This window comes from Loxodonta africana, chromosome 24 (genome assembly GCF_030014295.1).
Source record: "Loxodonta africana isolate mLoxAfr1 chromosome 24, mLoxAfr1.hap2, whole genome shotgun sequence".
NCBI lineage: Eukaryota > Metazoa > Chordata > Mammalia > Proboscidea > Elephantidae > Loxodonta > Loxodonta africana.
The window spans coordinates 40,751,701-40,765,360 of record NC_087365.1 but is presented as its reverse complement, the minus strand read 5'-3'; the positions used below and the strand labels follow the sequence as shown (position 1 = coordinate 40,765,360).

The 13,660-nt window shown below is 39.2% G+C and overlaps 1 protein-coding gene across 10 annotated transcripts in view; it reads left to right on the top strand.

The window, feature by feature from the left end:
* The window catches only part of CHD6 (chromodomain helicase DNA binding protein 6), a 230,821-nt gene that overhangs the window by 120,282 nt on the left and 96,879 nt on the right, over positions 1-13,660 (top strand). For 9 of the 10 annotated variants that reach the window (XM_064276094.1, XM_064276092.1, XM_064276091.1 and 6 more), the window contains 6 exons: positions 3,908-4,029; positions 4,995-5,238; positions 6,429-6,605; positions 7,226-7,369; positions 9,931-10,186; positions 11,397-11,607. In XM_064276094.1, the coding sequence (XP_064132164.1) occupies positions 3,908-4,029; positions 4,995-5,238; positions 6,429-6,605; positions 7,226-7,369; positions 9,931-10,186; positions 11,397-11,607 (1,154 nt within the window). The remainder of the gene's footprint in view (positions 1-3,907; positions 4,030-4,994; positions 5,239-6,428; positions 6,606-7,225; positions 7,370-9,930; positions 10,187-11,396; positions 11,608-13,660) is intronic. The other variant, XM_064276096.1, reaches the window with a different exon arrangement.

Here is a 13,660-nt window from a genome sequence, read left to right as displayed (position 1 = left end):
ATATATGTTTATTGAATCAATTTGTTTTTCTGATTCTGGATTATTAGCGCCAAGCTGCAAAGATGCCCCGGGGTTCCTGAGAAGTAGTTGTACAGAGAGTATCACAGTTCAAAAGAGGTATTGACAGCCTGGTTAATGTGTAACTAACTTGGAAAGAGAATCAGTTAATAAAGAATATGACTATAGACTGGAATGATCACAATTTCTGTTTTAAAAAAATCATTTTTATATGAAGAACTCTTATCTGGTTCTTTATTACAGTAAAATCTGCAAAAGCCAGTACCTGTGTACGGCAGAAACCTGTCAGAGAAGGAAAACTAAAATACAGTGTTTTCTACTAATAGAGAGTGATAGAAAAGTGGTAAGACTGTACCCTCTCTAAGGTAGAAAACTTGTGAGAACTTAAAAAAACAAGGCAGTCCCATTGAGTTCCAGCTCTCACAGGCTTCACTGTAGTAGTTGTTATTTTTACATCTCTAAGGAACTGGGACTCAGCCTAGACTTTGAAATTTAACTTATATCATTTTCAGAGTCCATTCAGAAGCAGTGGTTTTTTAATTTGGTTTTTGTTTTGTTTTGGGTGTATTAAGATGCTTAGCAGTATCGTGAGATGGACAACTGTGACAAGAAATTTATGTAGCTTTATAATGTTGTGTCTGCATGATCGATCATTGAATTTCTCTTTCAACCATCTCCCATCTCCAGTTTTTCTAACAGTTGTTGGATTTTGATTGAATTTGTCAAGCATTTATTCAGCATCTGCTGTGGATTGATTTTTGTGTGCAATCCAATAAAGAACAAAATAAAGGCCCTGGCCCAGGAGCTCACAGTCTAGTGGAAGAGGCATGTGTGTACATGGACAAATATGGCAGCAGGCTAATTATGATACGTAGCACAATGCAGAGACAGACTAAGGGGGAACAGAGCGTAGAGAGTTTCATTCTGAAGCTAATTGTAAGTTGTCATCTAGAAGTAATCAGGATTCTCACGCACTGTTTCAGCCTCCTACTGTTTCCTCAGTCTGACTACATGCTTTGGCATGAGCTTTCAGATGATTTCGTATTTCCTTTACTCTGTCATTTGTAGTGCCGCTATCCTTCCCATCTCTCATTGAACCATGGTATTGTCTCACACTTGTTTTTTTTCTAATTTATTTCTTCTCATTTAAAATGGACATTTTGCAGTTTTAACTCGAGTTCTAAATTGAAATGGTACCTAAAAATATGATTAAAACTTTGTTAAGAAAAGGGCTGGCTCCAAATGGTACTTGACCTGAATAACTTTTTTTAAACAGGGGCCTTATTCTGTACTTTGAAGTTCAGAGGTGACCCTACCAGTCTTGATAAATAGGACATTCTATAGCTAAAACCTTTTTGGTAAAAATTGGTAATTTGTAGATAGAACATGGGATTTTGAGACAGCAAAAAAAAAAAGGTGTCAGTAATGACAGTACAAAGGGAGAGAAGCAGTTACTCAATAGGCAGGACCTACCTTGGAGACACGAAGAGTTAAATTCCTCCCTCTGGGTTTTAACTGAAGGTGTGGAGCCCTGGGGTAACTTGCTTCCTATAGTCTATACCACTTAGTAGCCACCCAGGCTAGGTGCTAGAAGCTGCCAGCTGATTTTAGGGCTTGTGCTTAGATGGCTGAAATTTCTGGCTAGTAGGTGATTGATGTAAAGCTAAAACCTTTAGCACTGGTGAAAGAAGTAAAGTCCAGAGGAGTGACAGTATCAAAGTGTGATGCTTCTACATCTTGTTATTGTTGTTGGTAGTTGCCCTTGACTCAGTTCCGAATCATAGCAAGCCTGTGTACAACAGAATGAAACATTGCCTGGTCCTGCGCCATCCTCACAAACATAATTATGCCTGAGCCCATTGTTGAAGCCACTGTGTCAGCCCATCTTCTTGAGGGTCTTCCCCTTTTTCACTGACCCTCTACTTTACCAAGTGTGGTGTCCTTCTCTAGGGACTGGTCCCTCCTGATTACGTGCCCAGAGTATGTGAGACGAAATCTTGCCATCCTCGCTTTTGAGGAGCATTCTGGCAGTACTTCCTCCAGGATAGATTTATTTGTTCTTTTGACAGTCCATGGTATATTCACTGTCCTCCAATACCATAATTCAAAGGCATCAATTCTTCAATTTGCCTTATTCATTGTCCAGCTTTAGCATGCATGTGAGGGAATTGAAAATACCGTGGCACCTTAAAGTCCTCAAAGTAACATCTTTGCTTTTCAATTTAATAAAGAGGTCTCGTGCAGGAAATTTGCCCAATGCAATAGGTCGTTTGATTTTCCCGACTGTTACTTCCATGGACATTGATTGTGGATGCAAGTAAAATGAAATCCTCGACAACTTAAGTATTTATCATGATGTTGTTTATTGATCCAATTGCAAGAATTTTTGTTTTCTTTATGTTGAGGTGCAGTCCGTACTTAAAGCTATGTAGTCTTTGATTTTCATCAGTAAATGCTTCAAGGCCCCTTCACTTTCATCAGGCAAGGTTTTGTCATCTGCATATTGCACGTTGTTCATGAGTCTTCCTCCAGTTGTGCCATGTTTCTTCACATAGTCCAACTTCTTGGATTATTTGCTCAGCGTACAGATTGAATAAGTATGGTGAAAGGACACGGCCCTGATGCACAATTTTTGAAAGACCATGGACAGCTTATATTTATCCCTAAAAGTCACCAATATAATTGAGAAGAGTTTATTAAATTTCACATGTGTAAATAGCTTAGTTTTTGTTAAGAATGTTGTAAATTTTTTGTTGTTGTTGTTATAAATTTTATTATAGTAGCTCAAGGTTGAGCTGCCCAAGACTAATTTTAACGCTGCCCAGAGAAGCGTTAGCCCCCATATTCTCATTTATAACCACAGGCACAGCTAAGAATTTTTAATTTTTAAGACCGTAAAGTGTCAGTTTAAGGGCTAAATTTGTCCTTAAGCAAAATAACCAAGACTGTGTCCAAATAGTATAAAACCTAAATAAACAGAAAATTTTTTTGGATGGAAAGGCTCAGTACATAATGATTTAAATTTTCTCCAAATTAATCAGTAAGTACAATGTAATTCAGAAAGTGGACAAGTTCATTCTAAAGTTGTATAGAAGGGTAAATAAAATAGAATATCCACGGCATTTAAAAAAACCATTCCCCACCAGATATAAAGCTATAGTAATTTAAACAATATGGTTTTATTGGATTAATAACCAAATCATTGGAACAGAATGAAGAATCTAGATATAGATCCATGAATATATTGGAAATTAGTGTATGATAAATGTGATATTTCATGTCAGTAGAGAAAAGATGAATTATTTTTTAAAAGTAGTATGTCATATGCAAAACTAAAACTAATAAGACTTCCTCTGTTCTGTTTAGGGGAACTTAAGGGACTCGCAAGAGTAATTTTAATTTTTCAGCATTTTTACCTTATGTGTTGACTTTAGAAGCTAACCAACAGAATGTCCCACTGTGCTTTCCTGAGCTTATATCCCAAGCGCAAAGGAGTAACAAGAAGAAAACCTTATCTATAGAAGCCAAAAACCTGATTAATACTGGTTTGCTGCGAAAAAATCACTGTAAATGAGAACGCTATCTAAGAGTACAGATATGACAGTATATTACATTTATCAAAAACTGAGATGGGTCTGTTTCTCTTCTTAATAACTACTTGCAAATTTTATAGCAGCGTTTTTAGTCTAGCCTGGTGAGATCAAGAAAATATAGAACTTGGAAGCACGTATTTTAAAATCTGAGAATAGTAACTGTAGTTTGAAACCAGCATTAGGACACTTCTTGAGATTTGCTTCCATCCCCGTTATTATCCTGCGTCCCTATCCATGTCACGTCCTAAAAAATCATTACTTCTCTATGCGTTGTGCTCTCTGCTTCCCTCCACTAGGAGCGACCTGCTTCAGACTCCTGGCAGAAACTTGAGAAGTCTCGAGAGTATAAGAACAGTAACCAGCTCCGGGAGTACCAGCTGGAGGGAATGAACTGGCTCCTTTTTAACTGGTATAACAGGTGAGGGGCCAGAATAAATCCTGTCGTCACGGACCAGCTTTCTACCAAATGACTGTGTCTGGAGTTCTTATTGCTGCTGTATCCTGGAACGCTTAGAGTAGCAGTAGTAGTTGAGAGCAACACAGCCACCAGTTTAGGGATGGTCATCTGTATTTTCATATCAGGTGTCTCTCCACCCAAAAGGAATGATGTTTAGACATCGTCGACTTTGTGCTTTTGTTTGCCAGTTAACCTGGATGAAAGAAAACACAAAGGATCCTTTAAAGCTATTTCCTACCTTAAGTTTCTAGCAGAAAATGACTACGAATGGGAATAGATCGTCCTCAACTCTGCTACTTGCTTGTGAGCTGTGGATATTCTGAACTTGTACTGTAAGGCTTAGTTTTGAAGTCTTTGTGCTCTGATTTCTATCAGAATTTAGCTGAAACAGGGAAATATGAGAAAAAAGGGTTGAGATTTTCTTATCATTCTAGAATCTACCCCTGTAGTATTGAGTTTAAAAGACAGCATGTTGTAATGGAAAACGCACCGAAATGAACTCTGGAGACCTCTGTTCTCGCGTAGTCTGTGCTGCTTGTTAACTATTTGACTCAGAGCTCAACTCACTTAACCTTTCCAGTCTCAGTCACTCATCTGCACAGTGAGGGAGCTAGCCTGAATGGTCACCACACACCTTCCAGGGTCACAGCTTCATGCACTTGTGGGATTTTGAATCACCGGAAGGAACCAGCATTTTTACTCTGATAAGGAATTTATCATGTGGATTAAAAGTATGTCCCTTGATGGAACAAGAATCGCGTAACTTTTTATTGCTCTTGGTCTCAGTTTCATCCCTGTAAAATTAAAAGACCTTCATTGATGACATTACAGGTCAAGGTGTACTTCTGAAGCATCTTTAGTTAAAACCAAACTCTACATTTTTCCATTATTGATAATGAATTACCTGTATTTATTATTCCCTGCAGAAAAAACTGTATTTTAGCTGATGAGATGGGCCTAGGGAAAACCATCCAGTCCATCACATTCCTTTCAGAAATATTCCTAAGGGGAATTCACGGCCCTTTCCTCATCATTGCCCCTCTCTCCACCATCACTAACTGGGAGCGAGAGTTCCGAACGTGGACGGAGATGAATGCTATCGTGTACCACGGCAGTCAGATCAGCAGGCAGATGATCCAGCAGTATGAAATGGTGTACAGGGATGCACAGGTAAGCCTCGCATCAATCACAAAAAGCCAGGACGGCCTGACATCGTAGCTCAGGACAGCCTTCCTATCGTTTGTCTTCAGGAGTTTTCATACCCTAGGCCTTGGCTCACTGTTGACTCACTTTGAAGAGACATTTGTTTGTTGAGGCAGACTTGCTCCTCCCTGATAGTTCGTTTTAACTTAGCATAAAACATGGGATGCAGGGTGTGTTTTCCACTCTGAGATATGCCAGAAGCCTTTTTCAGGACACTGAAGGTTTGGCTCATGAAGTTGCTTTTACATGCAGATTTTATCTGAATTGTTATATGTTCAATGAAGAAAGTGAACAGAAGAATAATTAGTGTACAGAAGAGGGACTCCCAGCCAGGGAATTTGGAGAGGAGGCTAACAGATTTGACAGGGAGGGGAAAAGAGAAAACAGATACCCAGTTGCATAAAAACAACAGTTTTTTTTTTTTTTTTTTTTGGTAAGTATGATCACTTTGTATGTTTGGGGGTACACTGCCCTAGGCACAGATTTTTATAATTAAGCAAAGTGAGAATTAAATTAAGCCAGTCATAGGGAAGCCAGTGCTTTCCCCAGAGGTTCAGTAGACACCAGTAGGAGACACTTGGAAGACGTTTAGGACATGCTCTAACATGCTGCAGCTCTGCTCCTTGAATGTGACAGCAGCACCAGGACAGGCTAAAAGGTAAAGATGTGTCCTGCCTGCTAGCACTTGTCCCAGGTGGGCCAGGATCATTATTTTGACTCTGTGCTAGAACTCAAGTTACAAAATGAAACCGATTATATCTGAGAAGTAGTAAAGAGGATTTCCTGGACATACAGACTGTGTATGTTGTGGACCAGCTCCTGGCTGGGAATATATGAATCAATACCCATCTGCTTTTCTTATCATGACAGTTAATAAATAAAAAGCTTCCTTGTTGTGTCTTCCGTACTGCTTATCTTTCTCACTTTTGTGAGGGCACCTGTTCTCCTGCTTGTGTTTCATTAATGTAGTGAGGTCTCTCTCTTGCCTAAATAGCTGGTTCATACGTATATTCTCTCTTTTCTCTCATGAGGAATACCAGTGCTTGTTGGCTACGCTATAGCACTTACAGTGTTGTCCCTTCTAATCCAGCGGGGACCCATTAACAGAATTCTAGAGCAGTGGTGTAAAGCCGTGCTTTTGGTTGTGTCATTCTCAGGGAAACCCCCTTTCAGGAGTCTTCAAGTTCCATGTTGTCATCACGACATTTGAGATGATCCTGGCAGATTGCCCAGAGCTAAAGAAGATTCACTGGAGCTGTGTGATAATTGATGAAGCTCACAGATTGAAGAATAGGAACTGCAAACTTCTGGAGGGCCTGAAGCTCATGGCCCTGGTGAGGGTTAGCAAGCTGTCTACTAAACACAGGTTCCTTTTCTTCACCAGGGAGGAAGCATTCTTTAGCTATTCTGCACATAGCTTACTTGACTTGTACATATTCCTTTTATTCTGAATTTTCTTTTTGCCCTCTATAGATGTGACAGTATCGGAATCAAATGTTTTTTTCTTACGAATGGGGTCAACAATTCGACTTTGCCATAGATTCATTCCCAAAAGGACTCGGGAATCTTAAATGCCATGAAATTTGTGACCTGGAAACATAAAGTGTTTTGGCTGGTTTCCAGATTCCTGAATGATCTGGTACCAAGGTTGATGGTCTTTTTAACATTCCTAACTTGACACAGTGCCCAGTACGTGAGGGTAGACACTCAATAATATTGAGTGAACGAATGAATGGTGTCTTAATTAACATGAAATTGCTACTGAAAACAGTGACATGAAAGCAAGGTTGATCCATTTATTGAGTGTATCCTTTTAAAGTGTTGGCACCCTATCTTTTCATAAAAGCAGAGACTGTTGTCCCAAGTTGAGCACAGAATGCTCTAGCTTAATTTTCTCACCAAAACTTAACTGTTTTGGCCTAGACTGTTCATCACATACTTTAAATCTGTGCAGGAACATAAAGTGCTGCTCACTGGAACGCCCTTGCAGAACTCTGTTGAGGAGCTCTTCAGTCTGCTAAATTTTCTGGAGCCATCACAGTTTCCTTCAGAGACTGCTTTCTTGGAGGAGTTTGGAGACCTGAAAACAGAGGAGCAGGTAAATAGGGGCCTGAAGGTTTGAGGAGACTGTGTGACGGTTCCTTTCACCATCAAGGAGAGAACAAATACTGTGGGGACAGAAGTTAGCAGATTCTCACATCCCTGGTAAAATGGGCATTGCCTCCTTTATTTTGTTTGTTCATGCTAGGCAAAGTAAGCTGACGGTTAGCATGTCTTATTGCACCAAAGGATAGGTGAGTCAGGATCCAAAATATCAGGCTTCCTGCCTTCACTGGTATCACTTGAAAGTCTGATGGTTTTGCTGATAGCTCTGACCTCAGGAGCATAGTGCTTTATACTGCTTCCCTCATCTTTTGTCCTTACTTATATATAATTTGAGACAAGTTCTCAGGCATATCCTTTTGAGTACAACAGAATACACAGGTAGTGAGGTGAAGCAGGCAGCCACATATATAGAGTAGTTGATTAGTCCAGTTTTGCCCAGTTAGACTTAATTTTCTCAGTTTTCCAAGGCCTAGTCGCCCAAGTCCAGCTTATTGGACTCAAAGCCGATTCAGAAAAATTGACAATATTAAATGTCTATTGACTTTTACATAGAAATCTCTACTAGGGATTATAGAAATCATCCAGATAAATTTAAATGTCATAAAAGGAACAAATAATAGGCTTGGGAGCTTTAAAGTAGAGAGAGTTCACATGTATTTGGGAATCAGGAAAGACTTGACAGAGAGAGCACAATTTGAAAATGGACTTTGAAGGATGGGTAAGTTTTCAACAGGTGCAAAGAGAAGAGGTGGTGATACTTTGCATAGAAAAAACCAGCAAGATTGGGTCCATGGAATTTTTTTCAGTAACAGGGAGCTGTCTGGTTGAACTGGGAACAAGGTAGATGAATTGTACAACATAAGGCTAAAGGGTTTTAGGGTTATATTGTAGGTCAGTCTTGAAAGACAAGTGGAAGAATTTGGTAGGTAATAGAAAAGCCACCAAGTCTTCAATTGCAGGAACGACATCATTAGCTCACTAAATTAATCTAGCAATGATGTGAGAGTGGGCTGGGGCAGAGAATTTGGGAACTGTAGCAGATGTCAAGAGTACACTCTCTGGTTCCAATCTGTTTTTTTCTACTTCTGATGCAAGTCAGACTTTGAGAGCAGTGAATAATTAAACTTGATTCCCCTTTTCTACATTTGCGATATCTATTGATCTTCAAAAGTCAACTTTAACATTCTCTCCATTTTGGGCCCATGAGAAATACATCCTCTTCTCCCATTGCACTTAATTTGTGGTATGCATTTTTTCTTCTTCCTAGACAATGATCTCCTTGAGGACAAGGCCCACATCTTCTCCAAAGTTGTGTTTGTTGTATTGACCAGCACAGTGTCTGGCATATAGTATACTCTAAATGATTCAAGGTATGAACTAAGTGAAGGGCAAAAGCTGAACCCAGCATGTGGCAGATTGGAATTTTCTGTCTTTAACGGTTAGCTAGGAGTGTCTTTTCTCTTTGGGTTCTTAAACAGTTTCTTACCCATTTGGGAGATTCTTAAGTACCGTGGTTGGTAAAATCAAGGTCTCATAAAAGAGTTAGGTTTAGCATTGGGGTTAGTTAATTAGAAGAAAACCATAAAAATAATATCAAATGTCTGTATCTTAAACCACAGTAAATAACTGTTCTAGAAAGCATCTGTTTCCAAAATAAAGCGTATTCATCGTTGTATGAAACATGCTCCAGCAAGTAACTCATCTAAATCACTTTCTTCGGGAAGCATTGCCACACCATCTCTCCCACACAACTTGTTTACGCAGGCTCCACCCATTTTGAAATTTTCAAATAGCCCTTTCTGACTTGAAACTTAATTTCTCTTGCACTTGAATTTTCCCTTACTTATTTTCCTACAAGCATTAATCTTACTGGTATATTTTAGCTCAGGGTTAACCCAGGTGCCTTGACTTTGAATCGCTACTCTGCCATTGTCTTCTCAGGAAAGAGAGCAAGTCTCCTTGCTGGTGCAGTCAAATGAGTAGAGATCTGCTGTATGGTGTGACAGCTCCCAGGATGGAATGGGAGATGTCACATTAAAATGTTAACTCTTTGGATGCTGCTACTGCCAAACATGTATGCTGTTGTTATTTAGAAGATGTAGAAAGAATCCTTTTCCAAATTGCCTCTACCTCTTACTCTGTTCTTTCAGCATCTAAGTCTTTCCTTTGTAATGTATTATTTCTACTTCCTAATTCCTAACATGACTTAAAGTGTTCCCCAGGAAACGACTGCGTGCATGTGTATGTTAGAGAGACAGAGAGATTTGTTTTCTCCATCCTAGGGAATAGGTACTGTCTTTTTTATCTTTCTCCCTGTGTATTTTGCAAGGTTGCCACATAGGTTCTCAGTAATTACTAATGATAAACCAGACCTCTTTTTCCTTTTAGTACTGTTTTAAACTTCCAATGTGCAGTGATCAGTCATGATCTTTCTTTAAATCTGTTGCCACAGTGCTAAGATTAGATGCTCCAGGCTGTAGTGAAGACTGAAATACCCCAGTAATCATTAAATCTAGATGCGGGTAGGTGAACAAATCTCCTTTCCCTGGACAGGTGAAGAAACTGCAATCTATCCTAAAGCCAATGATGCTTCGACGGCTGAAAGATGACGTGGAAAAGAATCTTGCTCCCAAACAAGAGACGATCATTGAAGTGGAGCTGACTAATATCCAGAAAAAGTATTACCGTGCCATCTTGGAGAAGAACTTTTCCTTCCTGGCCAAGGGGGCAAATCAGCACAACATGCCCAACCTCATCAATACCATGATGGAGCTGAGAAAGTGCTGTAACCATCCTTACTTGATCAATGGTGAGTGGGGGTAGCAGGAGGTAACTCAGGCCTGGCATGTACCTTTATTAAAAGCTAAGATCTCATGTATTGAGTTCCCATTATATGCTAAATAAAAAGCCAGTCCCCGTCGAGTCTCTTCGGACTCATGACGACCCCATGTGTGTCAGAGTAGAACTGTGCTCCACAGAGTTTTCAGTGGCTGCATTTTCAAAGGTAGGTCACCAGGCCTTTCTTTCGAGGTGCATCTGGGTGTACTCAAACCTCCAACCTTTTGGTTGGCAGAGAGCATACTAACAGCTAGCACCACTCAGAGACTGCATTAGATGGTAGGGTATATGTATTCTCACCTTTTTACAGAGTATAAAACTGAGGTTCAAACAGATTAATTGATTTGCCTAAGTAGTCTAGCCTAGTAAGTGCACAGAGCCAAAGGCTGAACCTACCTCTGCCAGTTTTCTGCCTCTGTAGGCAGAAGATTTCCTATGTGGCAGTTTTACTCTACCCTATAGGGTCTCTTGGAAACCCTGGTGGCGTAGTGGTTAAGTGCTACGACTTCTAACCAAGGGTCGGCAGTTCAAGTCCGCCAGGCACTCCTTGGAAATTCCATGGGGCAGTTCTACTCCGTCCTATAGGGTTGCTATGAGTTGGAATCTACTCGACGGCAGTGGGTTTGGTTTTTTTTTTTTTGTATAGGGTCGCTATGAGTTGAAATCAACTCAACGGCACACAACAGTAATCAAATTGTTAAAAAAAAAAAAAAAAGAATTCATATGGAAATGCAAGGGACCTAGAATACCCAAAAAACAACCCTGGGCGGGGAAAAAAGATGTCAGAATCCTTTGAGAAATTTTTTTTTAATAAAAACATGGCTTGGGTTCTCTTAAAGCTAGTCTTTTTGGTGTCCAGAGCTATGAAGATATTTGTTGTCAACTTCACTTTCTGTGAAGGTTTCTTTACTTGTGTGAGTCATCTAAGAACTTGGTATTTCAAAAGCCCCTCTCTCTACTTGGTGAGACTTCCTAGGAGAGCAGTGTACCAGTGTACTCTGCAAGATGTTCCTGCTGCTGCTGACGGGCGACGGACGCACAGCATCTCATTAGGCTGCTGGTCCAGGGCCTGAGAATTCACTTCCCACAGACAGCTTCATTTTCCTGAGGGTCTGTAAAGTAGAGAGAAGCTTTTACCCTAACATGTTGTTCAAGGAATAGTTTTGTTCCGTTCTTTTCAGGGGCGGAGGAGAAAATCTTAGAAGATTTCCGAAAAACCCACAGCCCTGATGCTTCTGACTTTCAGCTGCAGGCCATGATTCAGGCAGCCGGGAAGCTGGTGCTGATTGACAAACTGCTCCCTAAGCTGATTGCTGGTGGCCACAAAGTGCTCATTTTCTCCCAGATGGTGCGCTGCCTTGATATCCTGGAAGATTATCTCATCCAGAGAAGGTGAGAGTTATGTCAAAGCTGCAGGCAGTTCCTTTCCTTTTATATCTTTCCGATCCATTGAAAAATATAGCAAAAGAAATCTCCTCCTAAAGATTTGAGAGTAAATTCAGAGTTAAATCTTATTCCCAACTTGTCTCAAGCTTAACTTTCTGGGATGCATTTCATAGCCTATAATATGGAACCCTTAATTTGCTTTAAAAAAAAAAAAAGTCTGCATGTTTATTTATATTCACTTTAGTTGGAAGAAAGATAATTCAGGTAGCATTAGAGAAGGTTAAAAAATAATGTATTTACTCCCCTCCTTTCTTTTTTGCTTATTGATGAGATAAATACATCCTAGAAAGCATCGCTGTATCAATTTTCTAAAAGCATAAGCTGACAACTGACAGAAAAAATAATTTGGGATTATTTAATGTTCTTTCTCAGCAAACCCTCTAAGGTTTTATGATACACTAGCTATAGCATCCCAGTTTATGTTCTTGTTCATACCCCCGTAATTCCTTGAACTTAAATTTCGTTACTCATGCAAGTGAAATGTCTGTGGTGTTATTTATGTGGGTTATTTGGATTCTGAGTGGGTACTACATTTGTTTCATCATGCACTGTACCCTAGATTCCCAGGCATTGTGATACATCAGTGATCTAAAGGTGATAAATGGATCTTTTCAAATGTACTCAATGATAAAACACTTTTCAAGATCATAGAAATTATTAGCCTAGGCATTGCTAAGTTTTAAAGGAAATTTGTCTTCTCCTATAATAATATCATAACAAATCTCAGTTGTCTTAATAAATCTTCTTGTAAGATTCTGTTGGCTTTTATAATGTAATTTATAGAAAATATTAAAAGGAAATGACAGATATAACTATGGAATGTGTTGACATTTAATGTTGCATAAATTTTTGAAGCCTGATTAGACAATAAAAGAATTTCTTAGAGCCCTATACTGGAGGTTTATATGCAGACAATTCTTGAGACCTATATTCTTTTCTTTTCTTTGATGAAGCTACAGTGAATAAATCAAAACTGGTTAAAGCAGTTTCTTATTTTATAAGTTCGTTATAGAGCAGGAGCTCATTGCCGGAACACTTCCTTCTCATGAATAGATTATTTTACTCTTCATAATATATACAGCTATTAGTTTGCCAGTTTTTTAAAACACGTAGACAAAACTGAGTAACAGTATAGTGAACAGACTTTTGCCTGAGTATCCATTGCCACTGAGTGGATTCCAGTTCATAGTGACCCTGTTACTTAGCTCTTTGTGCTACTTTTCCTTTATAATCTATGGCTCACTTTGTTTTCAGATTACAAAAGTATCACCATATTACTTGAAAATATGGAAATGTATACTACCACCACCCACACAAAGCCCCCTTCATGCTTTGGAATTTACGTTTTGACTCTTCTCGCTTTGTGCATACATTGTTTAGTTCCGTTGTTTGATTAAATTGAGATTATATTCTACCTTCTATGTTGTAACTTACGTTTTTTATTTAACACATTAAGAAATTTTTTCTTTATTCTTCTACAATCTAATTTTGATGATCTGTATATTCTTATGGAAACCCTGGTGGTGTAGTGCTTAAGTGCTATGGCTGGTAACCGAAAGGTTGGCAGTTTGAATCCACTAGGCCCTCCTTGGAAACTCTATGCGGCAATTCTACTCTGTCCTATAGGGTCTCTATGAGTCGGATTCAACTTGACGGCAGTGGGTTTAGTTTGGTTTTGGTATATTCTTATAGATTGCCTCCCAGTTTTTCAACATTTTTTAAGGAACTTTATGAATATCCGTTTATATTCATTGTGTATGTTTCTAGTTATTTCCTTAGGATAAGTTTCAATGTACAATTTTTTTAAAAAAACTTACTGTGCTTTAAGTGAAAATTTACAAATCATGTCAGCCTCTCATATAAAAATTTATATGTACCTTGATATATACTCCTAGTTGCTTTCCCCCTGATGAGACAGCACACTCCTTCACTCCACTCTCTTATTTTTGTGTCCATTCGTCCAGCTTCTGACCCCCTCTGCCCTCTCCCAGCCAGACAG